General features: G+C 43.0%; 1 protein-coding gene across 1 annotated transcript in view; it reads left to right on the forward strand.

Moving 5' to 3' along the window:
• LOC117747995 (multiple PDZ domain protein) overlaps nucleotides 1-20835 on the forward strand; it is a 43680-nt gene extending 22845 nt beyond the window's left edge. The window contains exons 23-46 of the mRNA XM_034557563.1: nucleotides 1162-1269; nucleotides 2237-2317; nucleotides 2548-2725; nucleotides 2917-3027; nucleotides 6691-6753; nucleotides 7839-8016; nucleotides 8928-9124; nucleotides 9314-9405; nucleotides 10172-10250; nucleotides 10601-10669; nucleotides 12243-12338; nucleotides 12421-12492; nucleotides 12673-12781; nucleotides 12868-13013; nucleotides 13660-13743; nucleotides 14792-14985; nucleotides 16988-17135; nucleotides 17223-17309; nucleotides 17397-17487; nucleotides 17598-17761; nucleotides 18446-18550; nucleotides 18831-18925; nucleotides 19085-19208; nucleotides 19329-20835. Coding sequence (XP_034413454.1) covers nucleotides 1162-1269; nucleotides 2237-2317; nucleotides 2548-2725; nucleotides 2917-3027; nucleotides 6691-6753; nucleotides 7839-8016; nucleotides 8928-9124; nucleotides 9314-9405; nucleotides 10172-10250; nucleotides 10601-10669; nucleotides 12243-12338; nucleotides 12421-12492; nucleotides 12673-12781; nucleotides 12868-13013; nucleotides 13660-13743; nucleotides 14792-14985; nucleotides 16988-17135; nucleotides 17223-17309; nucleotides 17397-17487; nucleotides 17598-17761; nucleotides 18446-18550; nucleotides 18831-18925; nucleotides 19085-19208; nucleotides 19329-19475 — 2818 coding nt within the window. The 3' untranslated portion in view covers nucleotides 19476-20835. The remainder of the gene's footprint in view (nucleotides 1-1161; nucleotides 1270-2236; nucleotides 2318-2547; nucleotides 2726-2916; nucleotides 3028-6690; nucleotides 6754-7838; nucleotides 8017-8927; nucleotides 9125-9313; nucleotides 9406-10171; nucleotides 10251-10600; nucleotides 10670-12242; nucleotides 12339-12420; nucleotides 12493-12672; nucleotides 12782-12867; nucleotides 13014-13659; nucleotides 13744-14791; nucleotides 14986-16987; nucleotides 17136-17222; nucleotides 17310-17396; nucleotides 17488-17597; nucleotides 17762-18445; nucleotides 18551-18830; nucleotides 18926-19084; nucleotides 19209-19328) is intronic.
• The last annotated feature ends 3578 nt before the right edge of the window (nucleotides 20836-24413 follow it).

A 24413-nucleotide genomic window follows, 5' to 3' on the forward strand; every position in this document is an offset into this window, starting at 1 on the left:
AAGCTGCCGTCTTTGGTTTCCTTCCTCTCATTCTCTCCATCCGCCGCCGGGCTTCATTGCAGTCTGTTAAAGAGCTTTATCCAGACACAGAGTGTCGCAACATTGACAACAACAACAACAACAATGTGTGATTGATGAAGATAGGATTCCAAATATCATTCCGATTTGGTTGATTCACATTTTGATGATGTTGACCACTGCACTGTGTATTAACCAACGTTTATTTCAAATCATTTCAAATCACACATACATACAAAAATATCTGGATAAATCGTGATTGACTGCACCACGTTCTGACTAAACTCGCTGCCTCACTTTTCATTTCTTTTTTATATCCGTGACTAACATCTTCAGTCATTACCTGAATGTTTTCTCTGTTACCTTTTGGATTACTCAGCTTTTAACCCACAGTTTTTCTATTAACCCTTGGTATTTAAGCTCCGCCATATCTCTCCCTGCATCCATGTCATTATTTCACTGCGGTTGCTTTTCCTCTCCGTCTGCATGCCCATCATGTAACAAAAAAAAACAACCGAATTAACCCGTCTATTGAAGATCTGTCAGCTTCACTTATATGCGTTTATTGTGCCCTTGAGAATCAACTTCACTCTGAATTGTTTGGAAACAGGACTTTAAATGGCTGTCAGATTTTGTCAGCTCTCTTTCGGGTCATTTCTTAACACAAATTAGTAATCTGCCCCCATACATTTATGATGGGCCTCTCCTTCCGATCTGACACATGTTTAGTACCCAGAAGGTGATAGAAGACTTGATTTGCTCAGACATGTATGAAGGTAAACATCTGTTTGAAACCGTCAGAACATGTGACTGGTTATCGGCAGAATGCTTCTGGGAACAAGACAGTTCAGTATAACTGCACTCTTTTGTTCAGTGGAAAAAGGGGGGTAGTTTTAGTGCTTTCATACCTGTTTGCACTTGAATGCCAGTTCTTCTCTCTTTTTTTTTAGCTCAATTTACGATGTGAGTTTATTGAACTGGGGCATAGTTTCCACTAAGGAAGGTGATGGAAAGTCTAAAAATGGGGATGCCAAGTTGTTGCTTTAAGAAATGTCCGACTCATTTGTGTGATTGTGCGTCTGCTTGTGTGTGTGTGTGTGTGTGTGTGTGTGTGTGTGTGTGTGTGTATGTATGTGTGTTCAGTATTACATATGTTCCAGCAGAGTATCTGGAGGAGTACAAGGCCAGCCTAGAGCAGGCGAAAGATGATGTCTTCTGTGAAACGCCTCCAGTCCCAGTAGCAGATCCAAAGTATGTCCTCACGTTCGACGTCAGTAACGTGTCATGTGATTACACTTAGGAACAGGTCGACTTAAAATGTGCCCACAAAGCACTTATGTTTACATTGAGTGACCAAAGCACATTGGGTGTGTCCGTACAGACAACGTGCATGTGAATGTTTTGCACACAAATCCAGGATTCATAAAATATTTTCTGACCTGAATTTGTTTGCGAATACATTTAGAACTGCCTTTTGACAATGCGCACGCACAAATCACGAAGGCTCGGCTAACTTGGAAAATGTAAAAACACACCTGGGGTGCATAGCATATTAAACCCTCACTCATTGAAAAAGGCTTTCATAGACAACATTTACAATCATTGATTTACTAATTTATTGGCCAAATGCATTAACTATGAAAGTGATGCCCTTTCATCCTCATCAATTATTGTCATCATTAAAATATTCAACTATAAAAACAGTGTGTCCCAGTCCTACCTTACAATGGAGTACATTAACGCTCTTCCTTCGGGGCGATGCTTCTCTCTTCTAACACCTTTCTCCGAATCACCGAATGGAGCAGTATGCTGATTACAAATGCCTGTCAATTTAGAATGATTCTGGTTCATTACATACGCGCGCATGTGTCATGAATCATTCATTTTGCGTGTCCACTTATTTAACAAGGCCCTTTTTATTTGTATCCGTGAGCTCTTACAAACATGTGGTATTTCCTTCTTTTTTTTTTAAACAACGCAACGCCAATTTTTGTACTTCTTTACGTGTTACTACCTCTAACACCAGCTGATCAGTGGTTAAGTATGAAATAAAACAGTGACCCACTTTTAAAAGCATCTCTACATAGCTCTATTAGTGGTCAACACCTCCACCGAGTACCTTTAAGCCACGTTATGTAACAAAGTCTATCGATTGTTTGTGTCTCTAGAGCTTTCTTTAGAACTCTACCAAACTCTCCTTCCATTGTTGTCTATCTAGAGATATTCCAAGCCTCCCTGAACGGGAAGACGGCGAGGGAGAAGAGAGTGCCGCTTATAGCAACTGGAACCAACCTAGGAAGTGAGTACCCGCTGTATTTCCGCATCTGATCTGATTTTGGCATGGTTTGCAGAACTTTACATGAAAAAAAATGATTGATCAAGCTTGAAGCATTGACACAAAAAGAAACTAAACTAAAAATGTAGAAATCTGAGATGAAATAAATCATATTTTTTCAGTCCAGCATACAACATTTTTTACGGTAGAGCTTTGAAGAGAAACTAAAAATCTAGCTTGTATACTTTCCTCAGAGTGGAGCTCTTCCGAGCGGCAGGCAAGTCCTTGGGTATCAGTATCGTCGGGGGCCGAGGGATGGGCAGCCGGCTGAACAACGGAGAGGTGATGAGGGGCATCTTCATCAAGCACATCCTGGAGGACAGTCCTGCTGGACAGAACGGGACCCTGAAGACCGGAGACAGAATCGTAGAGGTAAAAAGGCCATTTCAGGTCGCAGACCAAATAGCCTGAACTAGTGAGCTTTAGATTTGAATCAATCAGAAGGCTTTTTTTTTTTTTTTTGTAATTTGAGAGATCGGAGGGTTTGAAATCCTAAAAAAAAACCCCCAGTTTTCTGGAGATTGCAGGTACCTGAGAGTCTCTTCCCTGATATGTTCTGTCAGGTGGATGGAGCAGATCTCAGAGATGCTAGTCACGAGGAGGCAGTGGAGGCCATACGCAGGGCGGGCAACCCTGTGTCCTTCTTGGTCCAGAGTATTATCCACAGGCCCAGGGTAAGTCTGTATAATAGCGCCAAACTAGTAAATTATCTGAAGGTCACAATTTCCTCTTCCATTTTCACGACATGTAAAGGCTAATCGGCAAAGCCCATTTAGGGCACTTTCAAACCCCACGATGTAAAATAGCCAACCCCCGTAGTGAGGTTTTTTGCATGTGATTGTTTGAAGTCTTTTAACAAACCCCATGTGACACATTAAATATATTAGAACCTCTAATTGCAACACTCATTGAAACCATATCAATAAAGCATCGTTTGTTGTTTGAAAGTGCCCTCAGGCTTTTAAAGCATGCCTAAGTAGTTTCCCGCTGGGGCTGCAACTGGTTTGGCTCCAGCGTCAGCTCTCTCATAGTCAATCACTCGCATTGTCATCCATGTGATACTCCCGCTTCCTTTCCTTCACATTCCGGTTACCCCTTAAGCCTCGGAGCAACTCATAATGTAATGTAGCACGTGCGAGAGGGGGAGGAATTCATGTTAAAAGGAGAATCATATGAGACGGTGGTGACTCCAAAAGCATCTTAAAGTAGATGAATATCCGCCCTGAAATCCACTGCATGCTAAAATGTCCAGCACCAAACCGCCGACAAAGTTGGCTACTGGTTGGCAGCAACAGTATTATTAGTGTATTTAGCAGCTACTAATTACGCAGTCAGATATTTCCCCCAGGAGCTAAAAGGAGAGTGAGTATTGGACTTGCATTGGCCAGGTGACATAGAATCAATGCCTTGGACAAGGCAAAGCTAACGTTAGCTGTACCCCCCTATTCCAGTCTTTATGCTCAGTTAAGCTCACCGTCTGCTGGCTGTAGCTTCATATTTAGGATACAGGCATGAGAATGGAATCTAATCTGATTTGCAGCAAGAAAACAAATGCGTATATTCCCTCATGTCAAGTGTTCCTACTTGTTTAACTACAGTGACGACATTATGAGTTCCCTCAAAACTTGCATCTATATGTTCCTCCGCACTGCTTTCTCAGCCCGAGTCAATATGTAAGCCAGCCCCATCGCCTGCTGTAGACTCCGCCTCTTTCACATGCATGCCACATCGCACATGTCAGGTAATCTGTCTCTCTCTCCTCTTGTCTCTCATTTCTGTTGCATCAGCTATCCATCACCCGTTAATCTTTGTTGCATTATCTCCCCTGCCTCTGCTTTCATTCCATCTCTCAAACTGTTAGCTGAGTCTTTCTTTTTAACTGCATCTTTGACTTTGATATATATCTATACGCATAACGTTTCCATTGGTTGAAATGAAGACAAAGTGGAATTGGAGGTTCCTTCTGGGAGAAAAAGGGCTTCCTGCTTAGTTTTCTATCACAGATTCATCTAACGATAACAATGACGTGGCCCGCAATTTCGCTTTTAATCAAAAGGCTGAGCAAATGATCAAATCTATTTCGTCATGGTGATATACTTCTTTTTTTTTTCTTCTTCAGAAAACCTCAGTGCTGAAGGTGTGTAACGTTAAAGCTCTACAGACTATATTCTTAATGCAATGTCCCCATGCGGGTTATTGAAATTCCATTTCTATATTTTATATAAAAGGAACTCCACAAGTAAATGATAGAAGAGCAAAAAAGGAAATCATTCGTACCTGTGTTGCTAGGCGGCTCTCAAAATGTTGCTCAAGACTGCTTCAATACAATAAATAAAAGGAAGAAGACATCTTTTCAATTTACTATCAAGTTGCAGCTCCACTGGAATTCATAACGATGGCCTGAACAGTTTGAAAGAATATTATTTTGATTGGATGATAGCTCTTAAGTGCTGTGGGCAGGTCAGTAATGCCGTTTTTAAATGCAGCTACCGGGCTCCACCGAGAGAGGATAATAGCACATCCATGCTGTCTCCCTTTAAGTTTCAAATCCTTCTCTTGTAAGCAGTGAATAATCTCAACGTAGCTCGGAGGAATCTCTGAAACATATTGTGGAAGTATTTCAGAGAAAGCGGCTTTGCTCTGAATTTTTTTTTGATGTAGAGGAATGGCTGTCCTCAAGGAAGCCGCTTGCTTTAATGGTTACTCATTTAAATAAAACCTGAGGTGCCTCTGTCCTCCAAACACACCCCTCCCTTTTTTTTTTTCTCTCCCTCCCGAATGGCCTCCGATTCAATTTTGTCACAACGTCTCGGCCGTCATATTAAGTATTCGTCATGCTGTCAGCCTGTTGGTCCTGTGTGTTGCTCTTAGAGGCCGCCCCTGCCCTTTCTGCAGCTAAATAGCCACCGCGGGTCCAACCTTTGCTGCACTAATCAAACCTACTTAGCGCCTGCCCTCCCTCAGGTTAGAAAGCTGCCCCGTGCCTGTGTCCGCCTGCTTGTGTCTGGGTGTGTCTTTCCTTGACCTGTGCTGCTTTGACTTGGTGCAATTGTGTTAGCAAAGAGCTGCATGGCACGAGAGAAGACGCCTACGTGTGTTTGCGTGGTGTCTTGGGTTAATAAACAAGACGGATTATTCAGTTTCATTCTGCATGCTGATGGACCACCCCAAGGCGAGATCGCCATGAGTTGGAACACATTTTTATTTTAATGGTTCCAAACACCAAACTTTTTATTTTCCTTTATGGTAAACCATATGGAAGCCCTGAGAGGCAAGTGAGAAAAACACATTTGGTCTTTAAAGTTTTCTCCCCTGTGTTTCTGACTTAAGAACAGGCTATTCTTTGTTACTTTCTTTTCTTCTGTGAAACAGGTGAACGTTTTTAATTTCTCTATACACTCTAAATATACACAAATAAACAGGAATGCTTTTCGTCCTAGTTACATGGGATAGTGGGAAAATAAGGACGGTGGGAACAATGTTCTCCTCTTCTTAAGTCATAAACACAGGAGAGGCAACTGTTTAGAAGGGACTTAGAAAATGGATCTCACTTGCATTTCTGTATGAAGTTGCTGTCACTATCCTTAACGTTATGTGTGTGCATGCCTGTTTTGAATCGATACCTTCCCTTCATCCGTTAGCGTACGTTGCTTTATGTACACCCTCTCCTTCTGGGCTTTGCTGCATCCTTCTTTTGCACCAAATCATAGTCAAAGCTTTTACTATAAGCACATTATATTTGTTTCCTGTCCCCAGCTTTTAAGAGTCAAATTTGATGTCAATTATCCCTCGACCATTCTCCCAATTGTCTCACTGCCCGTGTGAAGACGACAACTTGACCGGACGGTATAATGTGACAAACTGCACAATCTTTTTTTTAAACAAAAATACCAGACTTTTTGGCAAAGTCCCTTAAGCTCAATCGCTGTGGAGAAATGTTAAAGCTTGGACAGACATGTGCTGTTGGCTAAGCTCGACTCAACACATCAATAGCTCGGCGTGGTTTTTGTGTGCTTGTGTGAGTGACGATGGTTTTGCCAAGATTTTATTTTCTTCGTTTTTTTTTTTTTTTAAGAAATGCCTTCGTCTTCAAGTTTTTCTTTATTTAAAATAAAATGTGTCTCTTTCTTCAGTAGTATCATTTCCAAACAGATGGGTTTTTTTACGATACAGCATATGGTCCACTCGGAACACTTTTGTCTTTGCATGAAGTTATTGTTATTATTAATGATATTTAAACATGATACAGTATCCTCCGCTGTATGGTACTATGAATATGCTCTCCACAATACGTGACCCAAATTAATTGACCTCCATGTCTGTCTCACGCGCCGCAGTCATCGGTAACGGACTCCGGTGAGGAGAGAGCTGCAGCTACGACGAGGGACAACAAGGACAAGGTTGGTGTTTTCAATTACCCTCCACTGACAACTTGAATCAGTGTTTTCTATTCGTCCTTGTTCCCCTGTCAACCTTCGGGAAGTGTTGCTCACCACACTCGGAATCGGGTCCGATTACATCAACGACACACACTCGTGTTCCAACTTTTCGCCAAGAACTCAATATGCTGTCAATAGCTGTGGGTATCTGTCAGAAATGTGCTGTTGCAAAGTTGTTGCCCTTTGTCTCTTCTCCGTAGGAGGGTTACAGTCACAGTAGACTTTTCCTCCGCCTCTCCCCAACTAACCCTTTCACTCCTACCCCGTTTAAGGTTTGTGGGTCCCTGTGTTGTGCTTTCCCCTCTCTGCGTATGCTCGCGCAGACATGTTGATTCAGCATGATGCATGAATGTATCCCAACATGCTGCACACGCATACACTTTTCCATGTTTTAACATCTCTCGCCAGCTGGATTTCCTTTGTGCATTTTGGGTGAAATCGGAACGTGTTTTGACCTTTTTGACTCGTGCATTTTGTTTCTTCTTTTAAAAAGACAACAGAATTGGTACACGGCTCAATAAATGGCAAACACACATTTGAGATCTTCTTAGCTCCGTATCTAGTTTGACCACAGACTTTTGTATTTAAATAAAAAGTAATCAAGTGTGATTTCTTGTTCTTACTTTTCAGGTAAGTGAACACGATTGGTGGATATTACATTTTTAGTACTAATTTGATGATAAGTAATTACAACAGAAATAATTAAGTGATTAAATGTACTATGTTTTGATTGGCACAATTTTATTATAAATAAAGCTATTTTCCAATTAACCTAATTCTGATTTGAGCCTCTGGCATCTATTTGGAACCATATCACATAATTATTTTTCAGCCTAAAACTAATATCCTATTAAAAGTGATGAAGCTGTTAATGTAAACCAAGCAAAGGACTTCTATTGATTCCATCGCCAGCGCTCATGTGCCTTCCTATTTCTGTAAACCTCGCATCAAGCCGATTCAAACTTAAAGAACAAAGACACAACCTTCTTCTCTCTCTTTACCTTTCACTAATAAACCGTTGTTCAACTCCGTCTGTGGCGTGACAGCCTGTGAAGCGTGAAGCGGCGAAGGCATCTCCCACCAGCCCTGTCCTCCCCCTGCCAGTGGTGCCCCATGTGGGAGAGACTGATACAGACACGCTGACCGAGATTCCTGGCAGACCTGCTGAGGCAGAGGAGGAGAATGAGGAGGAGGAGGTGGAGGATGAGTTTGCATACAATTGGAGTGAGTTCAGTTTCAGTTTTTTTCTTGAGGGTGAAATTGTCATTGGTTTATTTCATTTCACACTAGTCTATTATCAGTAAATCCTGCTTTGTGTGAATCCTTGTGGTGTGAATGTGACATGTGAGGACGGCGTGTAGATAGAGACATGCAAATATATCCCTGGAGGTTTTACCTCCAATAGTAACCATTAATGTAGAAATGATTTAAATGTATATGCTTTATCCCCTAACTGCCACTAGATGTCCTCCAAGGTACATTTGGTTTCACGCCTGCTCATGAATTCATCCAGAGCCTGTGCAATGAAAGGAGCACAGATTCACAAGAGCTCATTAGCATAACGCAGACACTCAAATGTCAACTGTAGGAGGAAGTCACCGCTTCAAGGAGAACGGGTAACACAGTCTGCCTCATTCAACTCAGGCAACCAGCATAAAGGACAGACCTCCAGCCTCTGAACACCTGGGACTGTGGCGAGTGTGTGTGTGTGTGTGTGTGTGTGTGTGTGTACGTGCGAGTGTGTTCCCATCCTGCGGGGATAAGATTGATGATGTTGGGCCCGGGGAGGTGAATTGTAGAGATTAGTACAGGACTGATGGTCCAACAGTGGCAGGGAGCCCAGAACAACAGGCTCCCATTGGTCTGAACAGTGGCTATCTAACATGCCAGAGACAGGAGAGGTGGAGAGGGAAGGAGGGGGGCCTGGAGTGGGAAGGGGAGGGGTAACAATGGAGACCAGATTGAGACAAAGAGATAGAAACTCAGCAGTCTGACATTTAGAACTTTTACCATTTACATTTTGTGCCTTTGCACAAAACCCAATCTCACCATATCCAAACACGCGGCCCTCTTTCTGAGCGACAAGACCTAAAACTGAGTATTGTCAGCTATACGACTTCACCCGCTTCTTTCAGAGAACATAATCCAGCGCTATGGCAGCCTCGCGGGTGTCCTGCACATGATTGAGCTGGAGAAAGGCAAGACAGGCCTGGGCCTCAGCCTGGCGGGGAACAGGGACCGCTCTCGCATGAGCGTGTTCGTGGTTGGAATAGACCCCAACGGGGCGGCCGGCAGGGACGGACGTATGGAAGTGGGGGATGAGCTGCTGGAGGTAAGATGTGTATCGATTGTGGTTCTCAACTCAAGTGGGTTTGTAAACAAAGTTTGCGGGATATGTGACCCCTTGAAGATATATACTCCGTTCCAGAACATGTCTCAATTTCTGATGTGTGGCTTTTAGACATGCTTTGAATCACATATTTACAAGCGTCCATACGTCTATGTTTTTGTATCCTGTCAGATCAATGGGCAAGTCCTGTATGGCCACAGTCACCAGAATGCATCCTCCATAATCAAGAGCTCTCCATCCCAAGTCAAAATCATCTTTGTCAGGTATTGAAACCCATTTCCCTCCTATTAATGTTCATGGAACAGCAACTACATTTCATTGTGACAGACAGCTTATGATGAAAACTGGCCTGGTCTGTTGTAATTTTAGTCAAGATTCAATAGAGGGAGCTATTGCAATTCAACATAAGGGTGCAATTGAAAGTGAAGAGTTCGTATCCATGTTCAGTGATAACTACCAGTCTCCCTTATGCACATATCAAAGAAGAATAAGCGTATATATATATATATAGTTTCTTAAACCATGTTTTCCCCCAGTCATTTATCAAATGTATATATAGTGCATACATCAAAATGTATATATACAAATGTTTAATAACATTAAATCAAGGTGACATTTATCTATGAAAGTAAGGATTTACTCGCTGCTTTCATAGCTCCTGGAACACCTAAACACCGTATTCAAAATATAACCAAAAATATATTCAGAAAAACCTGTTCCTCTCTTTGTTAGGTGTTAATTAAAGTATTGTATATTCTCCTGTTAAAAGATTGAATGATCATTTCTTGTACACATTATGGAGATTATCGGGACATTGCAGCTGACACATCAGCACAGTGAGACCCATTTGACCCTTGACCCTTCGTGAAACAGTCCTCTCCCAAATCACTCTACTTAACCTTCTCCTTAAGCTGACATCCCTTTCCTGACCCCTGAAACAGACACTGTGACCAGCCCACGTTAATCACGGCTCTGCTGTCACAAAGCAGAGGAGCCGCGATTCACGTGAGTTATGACTCTTTGGAACAGGAACACGGAGGCGCTGAACCAGATGGCCGTGGGACCCGTGAGAGAACACGAGGGAGACACAGTGGAGCCCCACACTGAGGTAACACTGCGCCCGTGGCCACACACACAAAACACACGTTGCACACATGCACAAACGACGCAACAGACAAAGATCATGGAGACGTCAGGGAGTGAAGTAGCGTCTGCATAACGAGCAGTGAAACTCGCACACATACCATTATAATGACTTTGACTCGAGCCTTGTGCAATTAACTTGTTGTTTTTATGGATGTTTTGCTACTAAAAGTCTCTTTGTGTGGTCCTGGAGTTCCCATTCAAGCCTGAGTGTAGGAATCAAAATCCCACAAACACACTCAGTACTGTACTCCCACCAGCGAGCAGACACAAACACACATGTCACTGTATCAACTGCTGCCGGTCTCTTCACAGCTAGAAACGACTGCTGCCAATGGGGATGCCGATACTTCAAAATATGTGCATCACGGCATAAAGCTGAAGGTGAGATAACTGGACCCCCTCCCCCCGTATACACATCACACACACACACACACACACACACACACACACACTGTTCTTTTGAAAAAATCAAAATAAAGACAATAATGGAGAGGAAGCAATGCTATAATGAGGGAGGTGTACACACAAAAGGTCAATGGGGTATGGCAGAGAAAGAGAGAGGGAGCAGTCAAGTCTGACAAGCTGCCAGCCGAGAGACGAGAGACCGATTGTCAAATAAAAGGTTGAATAAACAAAACGGCACATGAATGGGAGAATAGCTGTTCCGAATAGGCATAAAAGTTCCATTCACCCAAATAATAGAAAGGATTTTTACCCCTTGTGGTGTCTACTTACTAGTCATACGGATATTTTTCAGTTTTATTTGCCAAGCTACTTTGAATGAAAAATATCCCATTTGAAAAACATGCAGCAACGAGTCTCTCTGGAAAATAGTTCCTACAGAAAAAGTGCTTAGAGTGAAGTCTGTGGATGATTTTTGATGTCGTAATTTTTTTTCTTACTGTGAGCACCACCAATAACACATTCCATTCAGGTCCATCATATAGCAGAAGTGTCACCGGGGATGTGTCAAAATCGTACCTCTTAAACTGAAAACATCTGCTCGAATACATGCAACAAGTGGTAATTTGGAAAACTTGTTTTGTTGTGATCCGAGTTAACTGGCCCTTTTAAAACTATAAAGCAAGGAGTCTCTGTCTGTCTTTCCGTTTGATCTTCGCATGTCTCGAGAAACTGCGCCTCCAATCTACTTCACTCAATTTGGACAATTTGAATAAACAAGAACACAGCTCCGTATTGCAGCGGGGGCGGAGCTTCAGGGCCCTGCGGGCAAGTCAGCATGTCGTACGTCAGAAGTCGACTAACCCTGACCTGAAAGTGTGTTTTCAGGGCCGGAATTAGTTCCGGTGCTCAAAGAAGTGCTCAAAATCTAAGGTAAAACAATGAACTATTAAAAGTAAAACTATTTATTTTTTCGTTAACTGTAAAAATACCTAAATAAAATATTAAGTATCAAAAGAATTTAAGTAAAACTATTAATACCGCACAGAAAAAGTCCTGCATTGAAATGTGTACTTTAAGTGAGGAGTGAAAAAGAGGCATTGTCAGCACAATGTAGCCTTCTTAAATGTACTTCCTTCAGCGAACGTTCCCCCGGGACTATGTTGGAAAGATCTTGCAGGGGTTAGGGCCCGGTCGGAACAGGCACTTTTAACAGGCACTGAAAAAGAGACGTTCATGGGCGCCCCAGTTTGGGACTATCCATATGGTGGTCAAGGCGACAGGGGATGAAGCAGCAGCATCTGGGAAGCTCATTGACACAAACACACAAACACAAAAAGGCCCGCTGGGAACATGAGGTTAGAGGGATGTAAGGTGGAAGCTGTGACTAATTGTCTTTCTGGAGATAATTGTCATGAGTCATGTCTGTTTCGGTTAGCTGGTGCAGCTCTATTATGGAGAACATGTTACAGCCATGTGCCGGTCTGCATGCTATGTTTAGATGTACTGTACTAAATAATCCTATTTACGCTCTATTGTTTTCCTCCAATAGGAAGACGGAGGAATTGGCATCACATTTGTGCAGGGAAACACTGACAGTGGAGTTGAGATTCAGAGTATATCTGAAGTGAAAGGACACGCAGGCAATGTATGTATTACATACTGCAGCTACTGGTTTGTGTGCATTATACAGTTTATTTATAATCAAAATGGTGACCTGCTTCTTTCAGGAGGGCATAACAGCAGGGGACAGTCTCGTCGCTGTGAATGGTGAATCAGTGCTCGGCTACACTGAGGAAAAGGTAGAGTGGCTGGAAATACACTGTAATCGTCATATTGTATTTCCCGTAAAGGCAAGAATTTTACAAATGTGTTGTGTCCATAAGAATGACCTAAAAAAACAACAACAATACATGATCTACTGAGAAAAGCCAAAGGTCCAGCGAAGCTAACCTTCTAAACAAACCTCCTCTTTTCTCCAGGCAACCTGCCAGGACGGGGATAGCTCGGCTGACGTCTTTGCCAGCCTACCCAGCATGCCTAGTGCCACCACGAGTTCCCCGAGTCAACCACAGGCAGAAGTAGTCACGAGTGAGTCCGCATTAAGAAGTCTGACTTCCTATTCAGGAGGATACATCATGTATCAATTGGCTTACTATATGCTCCCTCTATTGTAGGTCAGAGTCGCTCTTCCACCCCTTCCACTCTGGCCAGTGACCCGGCAACCTGTCCCATCATCCCCGGCTGTGAGACCACCATTGACATCTCCAAGGGCTGCACAGGCCTGGGCCTCAGCATTGTGGGAGGCTGTGACACCCTGCTGGTAGGCAACAACAAATATTACGTGGATGTATCACTTCACCAAAAACATTCCATGAGTTCCATGAGTGTGACTTCATTTTCTACATTTGATTTAACAACACACGTGAGGTCAATATATATACGTATTTGCACTTTTTACAATCTACAATCCTTTTTGAAATAAACTGTGAATTTGTAATAACTTAAGAAAGTTACACAACTCCATCCACCATGCCACCCACTTAGACTCTTTGGTGGTGGTATAACTGGTTCCGAATAGCCCAGGAATGTAGGAAAGGATGTTGTCACAGCCTTCCTCGTCCTCGTCCTCGTCCTCCTGCCGTCCTCTCCTCATTCTGTCTGCTCAGTCAGGCTTGGGGGAGCAGCTCTTTGTCTGGCCTCAGACAATATCCAGCCCTGGAATGTAACCTCTGAACCCCAAATGACACACACACTGGAACGCAGAGAAAACACACTCGGAGTCAGAAACATACATTTAAAACTGTATGCTGTCACTTTGTATAATGACTTTGCCCATTATTTACTGTCCTGTATGCCTCACATCTCCTCTAAATAAATCATCACTGCTCTCACCCCGCAACTGTTCCTGTTCACCTTCTTCTCCTATTCTGTACTAATTTGCTCTCTTTTCTTCCTCTCATTCCAAGGGGGCCATCATTATCCATGAAGTTTATGAAGAGGGAGCAGCCTCAAAAGATGGCAGGCTGTGGGCCGGAGACCAAATCCTGGAGGTGCTGTGCCGTATAATGAGCATTGCAGATGACCTAGATTAAAAAGAGGATGAACACATTTCAAAATCTTGTGACGCGGCAGCCTGAGGAGCTGTAACATCGAAGCCAGGGTTCCCAGGTTTCGTCAAATAGTGCGATACGTCTCAAATAAATATATGAAAGCTGCATCAAAAATAATCTAACTCGCACTCAAACCAACCGCTCTATTGTTTGTGAGACAAGAAGAATGAATTGATTCTGCGTAAAAACTCAGGGGAAAGTATGAGCCAGTATGAACGTAGAGAAAAGTTAAGTATCCCAGCTCAACTTGGATTTACCCTCCATTTGACCCTCATGGTTTGTCACAGAGGGAGGGGCAGGGGGTGGAGCTCAGGAGTTTTGTTATGGGAGCTCAATCAGTGGACCCTTATTGAAAGGCACACATGCATGCACGCACGCACACAGACACACACTTAATGACTTAATTGCCCTCTGCTATTCATTTCTGTCGTCGAGCCAAGCTGTCGTGTCGGGTCAGAGAGGAAAAGTGAAAAAGAGTGGTTTCCCAGTCCACAGCAATGCTATTAGCTGCGATGGGAAAAAAATGTTTTTGCCTGTCCTCGGCCAAAGCTAATGGGGTATTTTCCCCTTTAATGTGGTCAAATAAGCTGGACATCAAACTCTAAATTGACCACTTAAGATTTTCCCAGACTTCTGTGGGAAGACTGCTTCCCTTGAGTTAGATCTAAGTGTTGTAACATTTTCATATTATGATCCAGTGTTCAGATAGCTCAGCAGTTTGGGTTCCTAAAGAAGAAACTTTATACTTTATATTTAGCGGTTGAAGGAAAAGCATTCAATTAGGCTGTTTTTTTATAGCCCTCTGCATTATATCAGGAATAGAACAAAAGGGCGTTGCTACTTTTCTTGCACATTTCTGGTATATGTTAATATCATTTTATTTAATATAATTGTGCTCTACTTTTTAAGACATTAAGAGTGCTGAAGTCGTGATATGTTGTGTGTTGCTGGAGCCCGCCGATACTCACCTCCTTTTCTGTCGTCACAGGTGAACGGCATCGACCTGCGTGCAGCCAGTCACGATGAAGCCATCAACGTGCTGCGGCAGACCCCACAGAGAGTCCGGCTGGTGGTCTACAGGGACGAGGCCCAGTACAAGGAGGAAGACCTGTGGGACTCGTTCACTGTGGAGCTCCACAAGAAGCCTGGCCAGGGCTTGGGCCTGAGCATTGTAGGAAGGAGGTGAGAGAGATGTATTATTAGATCTGCTACTTAACGACTACTTTATTTAGAAGAAAGATGGTCATTTTAAATATTATATTGTATTTGGCTCGTCTCTTGACTGTGACATCAAAGTCAGAAGAGGTACCGAACGGTATTGGTGATATAATGAGCATAATTAGCTAGTAATCTGAAAATCAACATAGTTTGACATTAACTGTATGAACTTTCTTTTTTTAAAGCAGAGCACGGGACCTGAGGTAATTGTTGTCAAAAGAAAAAACTGTTTAATAGGGTAGTGCATAGACAGATCGTGTCCACAGACAAACGCACGTTTTTAGATCTATCAATACATAATGTCTTTAAATTTAATTTTATGGTTTAAAAAAACTGTTGATATGCCTGGCCGGATTGCTGACATGTGAAGCATAACCAGAAATGAGACACGTGTCAGCACAATAGGTGTGTAGTTCTCTGCATAACTTGAAATGTCTTTCATGATTCCTCTAATGAGGACATGCAAAGCTTCCTTTTAGCCCGGGGACGACTTTCAGTGGCACTAGCGGGGCTCATGACTCCAGCGTTGCCATAAACAGGGCTGTAAACAACCGTTGGTTATATCTGGGAATGTTGCTACTTTTCTTCCCAATAGAGCTGTGGAGGAACATTTACTGAAGTCTTTCTAGGACTGGCAAATTGGAAACCGTCTTACACATAAACTCCACTGAGGCTTCTCGTCTCGCAGTAGCATTTATAGGTTAAGGCGCACGAGGGAAAAGGCCTGCTGGTCCACATGCTGACAGTTCTTTACTGACAGGTGTGGAGTGTGGCGATTAATCTCACCTCGGGGGTAAACCGTAGGAATGGCTTATAAAGACCACACATGCATATGCACTGCTGGCTATGTGTGTGTGTAATCGTCTTTTATTCTGGATTTGTCCAAGTCCACGGTAAAAGACCCACGTTGGAGTCATGGGTTGAACAGCTTGGGCAGCAGTAAGCATATCAACTTTAAATGTACTTGTAAATCTTTGCCTCTGTCACAGTGGTTTTGCTCCACGAGCGGAAAAACTAGTAAAATGCTCAACGGGATGGAAAAGGCAACAACGACCAGACAACCTAAAACCCTCGGTTAAAATGGAAAGTGCAAGCTAGCAGTTAGTGGTGAGGAGTTGTGACCGCCGACTGTCTCTGGCACCTCGGATCGTATGATCAGGCTGCCTTGCTTTACGGCTTCAGCCTGTGTTGGTTTAATCCACGTGGAGATTTGCACTTCGGATACGCAAAGTCAACAGTAGCGATGCACTTTTTGGGGGAGAAATAGAAGACACAAGCCATCATCTTCCATGCAGTTAACTTAACGCCCCAGAGGTCAGTGCTCAGAGCAAGCAAATATTGTTTGACTGTGTTTGTCTTTGGCTTTAGATGAACACGATCATGCTGTGTTCTCCTGAGACCAAACCAACTGGTTTGTCAAAGGATGTTTTGAAGCTTGGATTCTGGTTTTCACTCGCTGGTAAAAAAGGGAAACAGATGGCAATCATGACAGTTGACTTTGATAGGTGTAGACACCTGTCAATCAATCAAGCAAGCGCCAAGACATGCGTTTTAAGAAGGCTTAATATCCCCGAAACATATTGTTGGTGATGGAAGATTCATAGAACTGTCACCAATCCACGTATAAGTGGAAATAAATAATAAAGTTCGTCATTAGATAATATGGGATGGCTCCTCACTTGTTGTGCCTGGCATGCCCACAGTAAGCATTAAGCAGGATCCAAGATGGAAAACACATTTATTGAGGTCACAGCTGGGGGCTGAACACACTCCTTGCTATTAAATATTCCATCTTACCAGCAGTAATGGGAACAATTTTGGAATTGCTGGATCAATAGTGTATTATCCATTACATGCTCAACAAGAGTCAGCAGTTTAAGGTCAACTAGTAGAGGGAAAATACAGCACGACTCTTACAGTGCATGTCATCTCACTGTCATGTCTGTCTTTCAACCTTTCCCACCAGGAATGACACCGGCGTGTTTGTGTCCGACATTGTGAAAGGAGGTTTGGTGGACACCGACGGCCGCCTGATGCAGGGCGACCAGATCCTGTCCGTCAATGGTGAGGATGTCAGGTCGACCACTCAGGAGGCCGTGGCTGCACTACTCAAGGTACATCGAAGCATCGGTACTGAATGACACTGCTGCTTCAAACTGTGTTGGATGACTGGAGTCAAAATATTGTGCCTTGCGTTGTAGTGCTGTGTGGGGCCTATCAACATGGATGTCGGGAGGTTTAAGGCAGGCCCCTTCCACTCAGAAAGAAGGCTGTCTCAAAGCAGTCAGGTACTGTATTTTCACATCTTTCGAGGATAATATTTGATTGTACGACAAAACAAAAGGAAGCAACGGCGCTGACTATCTGTGTTTCAGATGAGCGAAACAGGCTGCACCAAGGTGGCCTCTCTGTCATGTTCCGACTCTGGGAACCGTCCCGGGGACCATAACAAACTAAGTCCGGATTGTAAGTATCCTAAAAAAAAACTAAAAAAACCCCAGCTATTAATTCGAGGCAGCCATAGAAAGAATGTAAGTTGTGGCCAAGGCATCCCCACATGTTTGCTTTTCTCACAGCTCCCGAGCATCAGGACACCAGAACAGTTGAGTTCATTAAAGGTCCCAGCGATTCTCTGGGTATCAGCATAGCGGGGGGCGTGGGCAGCCCCCTGGGTGATATCCCCATCTTCATCGCCATGATGAATCCCGTCGGCCTGGCTGCTCAGACACAGAAGCTCAAGGTGCCGCATGTACACCTCCCTCTCAGTAACCTTTCGTCAGCCTCCAGCGGATTACAAGAGTTAGAATTTGCATGCCAGTCATTCTTGTGTGGGAATTAATGTGAATCTTAATTATGTACAGCGATCTCATTCCCACTCACTTTACTCAGTCTGTGACTCCAAAAGGTCAAGAGCGACAGCCTTTTGCAGGGACCTTCGCAGTTAAATGACAGAGAAACTGACAATTGTAGCTCTGTGTGACACAGACCGGAGGAGGACAATAGCATTACTAATGCAGATAATCAATCTCCCACTCCTGCATTCAGATCATGAAGCCTACAAAAGGGCTCATTGAAATGAATAGGGGGTGGAGGGGGATATTTAATAGTATATTCATGCTGCTTCATCCTCTCCAGAATGAGAGACGAGAACACGACATAATGAAATTACTCAGCCAAACACAAGCATAGTTTTGCTTTTGTATAGCATGTTGAATTCAATTTTAAAATAGTATTAGCCACATCCTGTTATCATGCAGAGTTATCCAGATGTTTGTGAAGCAACAGCATTCTCATTGACCCTTTATTAAAAGTGGTGATACATATGCATTCTGGATTGAGGGAATGTCATTGTTTCCAACCCAAACACTGACGTGCCTGCTTCACCATTCCATGTGCTTTCCTCTCATGTCATCCTCTTTTCCAGATTGGCGACCGCATCGTCAGTATCTGTGGAACCTCTGCTGAAGGCATGACCCACTCACAGGCTGTCACTCTGCTCAAGAACGCCACGGGCACAATACAGCTGCAGGTCTCGAAGCGCACACAAACACACACCTCTCTGTTCTAATGAGATGAACCTGCAGACACAATTTGATAAACCCTTGAGGATGTACTTTATTCCTTTTTTAAAATCTGTGTTCAAGTTTTCACCTCAAAAAGAACAGTCGAAGGCTACCGGCGGCAGACTTTGAAGCACCATAAAACTTGCCTCCCTCAATCAGCGCTACCACCAATGCTATCAGTCTTTGTGTCGCAAGTCTGCTATACCATTAAAGTGTGTGGTTGTGTGTGTGTTTGTGCACCTGAAGGTGGTAGCGGGCGGTGACACCACCGTGACGGGTCCCTCTCAGGAGCAGGCAGCTGGAGGTCTCACGCCCAGCTGCATCTTCCAGGATGACCTCGGGTATGAACTGTTTATCACACAGGAAGAACATTTTACTGTGTAATGTCCCCTATGACCCCTGTAATTCCGTCTGTCTAAGGGACTCTATTGAAACTACTGCCGTTTCTTTTCGCTGAAGGGAGTCGGTATAGTCCCTAACTGTCTCCATCTTTCCATCAGCCCACCTCAGTACAAGACCATCAATCTCGAAAGAGGACCAGACGGACTGGGTTTCAGTATAGTCGGAGGGTACGGCAGCCCCCATGGAGACTTGCCCATCTATGTTAAAACTGTTTTTGGAAAGGTACGTAGCACATTTCTCTGTCTTAAATTGAGCAAAATTGACAAATTGTGTGTTTCTAAGCAAAACTCCACTGTGCGTGTGTGTGTGTGTGTGTGTGTGTGTGTGTGTTCGCGCGCTCAGGGGGCAGCAGCGGAGGACGGCCGACTGAAGCGAGGAGACCAGATAATGGCCGTTAACGGGCAAACTCTGGAGGGCGTCACTCATGAAGAAGCCGTTGGCATCCTGAAAAGGACCAAAGGAACTGTCACGCTAACTGTGCTGTCATAGACACACATATGTAATAACCCACGAAGAAACACACACACACACACACACACACACACACAGTCTTCACAACTGTTCTTACGCTTCCTATTAAATCCAATGTTAATCCACATCAATAGAGACTGAAACTTTGAAATAGCGAGACTCCTCGCGGGTGTGATGTCATGTAGCAGGAGGAGGACTCAAACCAGCAAATATTTCACGACTGGAAGGTTCTGTGGAAATATGCACACTGAAATAGGGACAACTTTTTCTGATAATCATGAAGGAGCTTTATGTAGCTTTGAAAACTGTGATCCACGTAAGCATACAGCAAGTACACTTATATATGTCTCATTATAAAATTGCTTTCATCGCTGAAACAGTCACCTAAAATAGTATGTAAAGTAGATACATAAATAGTTTGCCAGCCAGTGTTTTAATTAGTTGTATAAATCTCAAAGAGGTTGTAAATACTATTTGAATGATAGCCCAACTCAGTTACATTCCGTGGCTCTGGATTGAAGTATTCACTGAACGTACTCAAGTATTTTGCTGTTTCCTGTATAGAAATTAATAGCTTGTGAGATTGTTGTTTTACAACAGAGAGCAACATCTGCATGTTTCTACAGAGAGGAGGCTCAAGGTTTTTATCGGGGTAAAATCTAAATTAAGAGCATGAAAAAGCATGAAAACGCCCATGAGGTAATTAACAGATAAGCATAATTTGGCCAATGGCTGTGCTAGCTGATGACAGCATTATTTGTCTTTTACATTGCACTGCTGTTGGCAATTTATCGTGCCGATTTTCCTGAAATGCTGATGCTGCTGTAACTGGTGTTAATCAACTTGTTTAAAAAGAAAGTGGCCAATAAAGCATTTTTAAGTGCTAATGGCTAGAAGTCTGATATTGTAAATACACAGAAAGATGTGAAATCCTTAAAACTAAGAAGCGTGGTTTGACAAGATGAGGAATTGTGCGTGTATGTATGACCTACTCACTGAAATATAGTGCTGCTAAAGCCGATATATAAGGTATTATCTCAGTATTTAGATTTTTTTTTTTTAAGTATTCATTAATGTTCCCTTCATGAAAGTGGAAAGTGCAGAAAATGACCTGCTATCTAGATTTGAGTGGATGTGTTTCATTTGTCAAATGATTATATAATGGACCAGAGCTCATTTTGACGTTATTGTTTACCCAAAACAAAGTCATCTAGTGTGTAGTCCCTGAAGTCAGTAGGCTTGTGTTTTGTGGTCTAGTTTATGAGAAAGTTGTCTGTTCTCTGTCTTATCACCTTATTGTATGTGTCTCTAGCACTGTCAATGTGACAGTATTGAATTTATTCACACTGAATTAAATAAAAGTGACCTTTGGATTCAATCAATGTGTTCCACTTTTGCATCCTAACGCAATTTATTCCACAAGGAAAACAAGCTTGTTAAATCTCAGCAAAGCAGCCTATAAACTGAAATAGGAAAAGAACAAACAATGATCTTCAATAAATAATGGTTGAACAGAGTGAAACGCAGGGCAACTTTCCAAGTGCACCAGTTGTTTCTCAAATCAAACTGCTCCTTATGAATACTTAGGTTATCGTACGGTAGACAATACATCACATTAATATATTTTTCTATCCACGAGATTAAAGCAATTCACTAGCGCAGGAGGTCACATTTAAATGAAAGGCAAAGGGTTTGAAGTCAAGCTGAAACTATAAATGCACACAAATGAAGATTTATAGATATGTGATAATATGGCCATGTGGAACAGCACGCGTGGACTTGCATGAATAGACGTTCTGTTGTCACTTGAGACTTAAATTAAGCCTGGCTAGAGAGAGACAGAGTTCCCCATTAAATAATGGCATCCCATCTGTCTGCACAGCTGCTCCACAGCCCGCCAGGTGGGTTTTTGTGGAGTCCATGCATGAAGTCGGTTTACAGCAAACATGGGGGCTGGACCTTTGAAGATCTGCATCTAATGAGGTATATGACAAAGACAGGAGAACTCTTTAAAAGTCAAAGTACACATGCTCAACTGTTTGGTGACTCCTTCACCCTGAGGTCAAGACTCGACACAGCTACCTGCAGCTGCTGCTAGCTAAGCCACAAGCTAGCCGCTGCCTGCACTCAACAGCTGAGCTCTCCCACAAGCACCTGTTGTTTTAATGGCCCCTGTGGGTTTAGAGGTTACCCGGCCTCCCTCCAGGTTCAGGAGACGCTGGTTGGTTTACACACGGGACATGTCTGCACAAGCCTCTCAGATGTGAGATCAGGTGTTACAGCCGCGTCATGCTTGACTTGTATGTGGGCGAGCGGTGTAAAGTTCCACGTCAATGGCGCCGAATCAGGCCTCCATGTACATTTTTTTTTTGGAATTTCACCATGAACAAGACTTCTTTATTGACCTCGCAAACGAGAGTTGTAACAAAGACACTTTTTTCTCTGTCGTGCTGATAAGTTTGTTGTGGCCCGTTTCAGAAGTCAGACTCTTCATGATTCATGCTAGCTCCTGTAAGATTTGTGTTCAGAGCTCCGGGTCCCGTGGCCGCAGGAAATTCAGGATTCAATGAGTTAAAGTTTAACAATATTTAATGGCAAAGATAATACTCATGTAGCGTTCACGATCGTGGGGCCAGAAAGGAGGAACTCTCCACAGACAGACTGCAGCTCCCAGGGAGCCACAGACCGGGGCTGTCTCGAGTCTCCAGACCAGTAGAACCATGTCCCCAGAACAAATGCTCGGTCGTTAGTATGGTCATGCAAATGAATTCACACCTAAAGGTTAGTTCTATTGGTCAGTTCAAAGGAATGCCGCAGTTCTGTTCGCTAAGCCAATTGATAAGCTGGCGAGGTCAAAGCTCACACTTCCGGTGAAGGACAGGAAGTTCCCCTTCAGAATAAAACCCACTATCCTGCCTTCAGAATAAAAGCAACACATTAGGTTTCAATCGGCATCCATTTTAACTATTGTCTAAACAATAAAACATTCATTCATTCTCATGCATCATACAGTTAATCATTACATTTGTCATTAAAACAGAATAATAAAACAGTGATCCTCTCTTATGTTTCATAATACATTCCTCCAGAATATTCCTCATAATATCCCAAATTAATTATCATATCTTTCTTTGTGTATTAATTTAAAACATAAACTTCTCTTATCTACATGTGCAAATATATATTAAATCCACTACAACCCAACACTCCACACTGGCTATCAAGAGGTGAAGCAAGCAGAAAGATAGTTGATGATTAGGCCACGATGACTCGGCAAACATGCTGAATGGGACGCCATCTTGCCGGTTAAAAAAAACGCTAAACGGGTTGTTTTTTTTAGTCTAAAACTGACAAGACTGGACCTGACAGAAAAATTCCCCAAAGTGAATGTAGTTTAGATCCTGACGCATTATGACAATAATTGTGACAAAGCACGAGCCTCGGGATGTCTGTGCTTTGGTCGAGACTGAAATATCGCAACCACTATTGGATGGATTGCCACGTATTTCATACAGCTATTCATGATCAACAGCGCGTGAAGGTCACCGACGTTGTGTCCAACTAAAACTGCAAACACAGTAACCGTTATACCTGCTAAACATCTACATGTTAGCCTCACCACTGTGAGCTTGTTGCCGTGTTAGCGTAAACATTTAGCAGTGCTTTGAAGCGTGGGCTCACAGAGCCTCCAGCATGGCTGTAGATCTGTAGTCTGTAGTCTCACAGAGGAAAGTTACTTTCTTTTTTTTTTCCTTCTCACTAAGTGTTAAAATAATTTCGGCATCCTCAAACCTGTCCTGACAAATCAAACTGCCACAAAGTACAAATGCATCTTTGAGCACACACGCCTGGTTGAACAACATCATTCATCTCCTGACTACCCGATCCGCCTCGTGGACTCGTCAACGTCACGGAAAAAGAGTCGGCCATAATTAGACATCTCCTCTGCACGTTGAGTGACTTTTTGCCTCGGAGACCAGGAGGTCTTAAAAAAAGGGTCACCTTTACCAGCCTGCCCTCACAATAACGCCGCTCTTGCATACACAAACTAGCAAACTTAATTAAATTTCCATTGCCGGCCGATGAGCAGACTGCTCTGCGAGACAACACTTTCCCCTTCACCAGCTTTGAAGGAAAAGTACTCAGTAAGGAAATTAAAAATTAAAAAAAGGTCTCCGAGGTAATCATTTGACCTCTCTGCTCCGGGACTCTGTCGCTTCAAATCTTTACTTATTAGCTGTCAAAAAGATTAGCACATCACAGGCACACACAGTCCTCTGCATTGTTTGAGGTGTGACTGCCTGACTAATTGGTTGGAGATTGTTGGCGACAACTGAACCTATCCACTGGATACACACGTCAGCTGAAGATGTCTCTCTTAAATTGATGTAATTAAAAACAGTATCATGAAATGACTAATAGACATTGGAATGCGAGGAATTGTTTTTACAAGTTTAGTACGTGTGACTAAACTTTATTGGTGTAGGATCAATCAAATAACCGATGGGAGGTGAGTCTAAAACAACAAGATTGATAAACAAGTCTCACAACTCAAACTAAGAATGAGGATTGTAAGTCGGATGAAAAGGGAGCGAGAAAAACTCAAAGAAATAACTTATTTTTTCCATTTCAAATTTGATCCAGCCCCATGCTTATATGGCATTTTAATGTGTTAAGTTGTACATGTCTCACTCTGGTGTCTTGCTTCCAAAAACAAACAAAAGCACATATCACCATCCTCCTTTATTTAGATGCTGACAACTGAGATGTTCTTGAGTGAACAGATACCAACAAACGCATGCGTAACCTGTTCATTATGCCCTCGTCACACTTTGCAAGCTGAATGTTATCAGGGTTGACATTGTCACACATCACAAGGATAGCGTCAGCTCAGCACACACTCCTGCCTTTCTTCTTGCAATGAAGCCGGGAGTTAACCAATGCAGCAATGACATC

The sequence above is a fragment of the Cyclopterus lumpus genome, chromosome 18, assembly GCF_009769545.1.
Source record: "Cyclopterus lumpus isolate fCycLum1 chromosome 18, fCycLum1.pri, whole genome shotgun sequence".
In the NCBI taxonomy this organism is placed as follows: domain Eukaryota; kingdom Metazoa; phylum Chordata; class Actinopteri; order Perciformes; family Cyclopteridae; genus Cyclopterus; species Cyclopterus lumpus.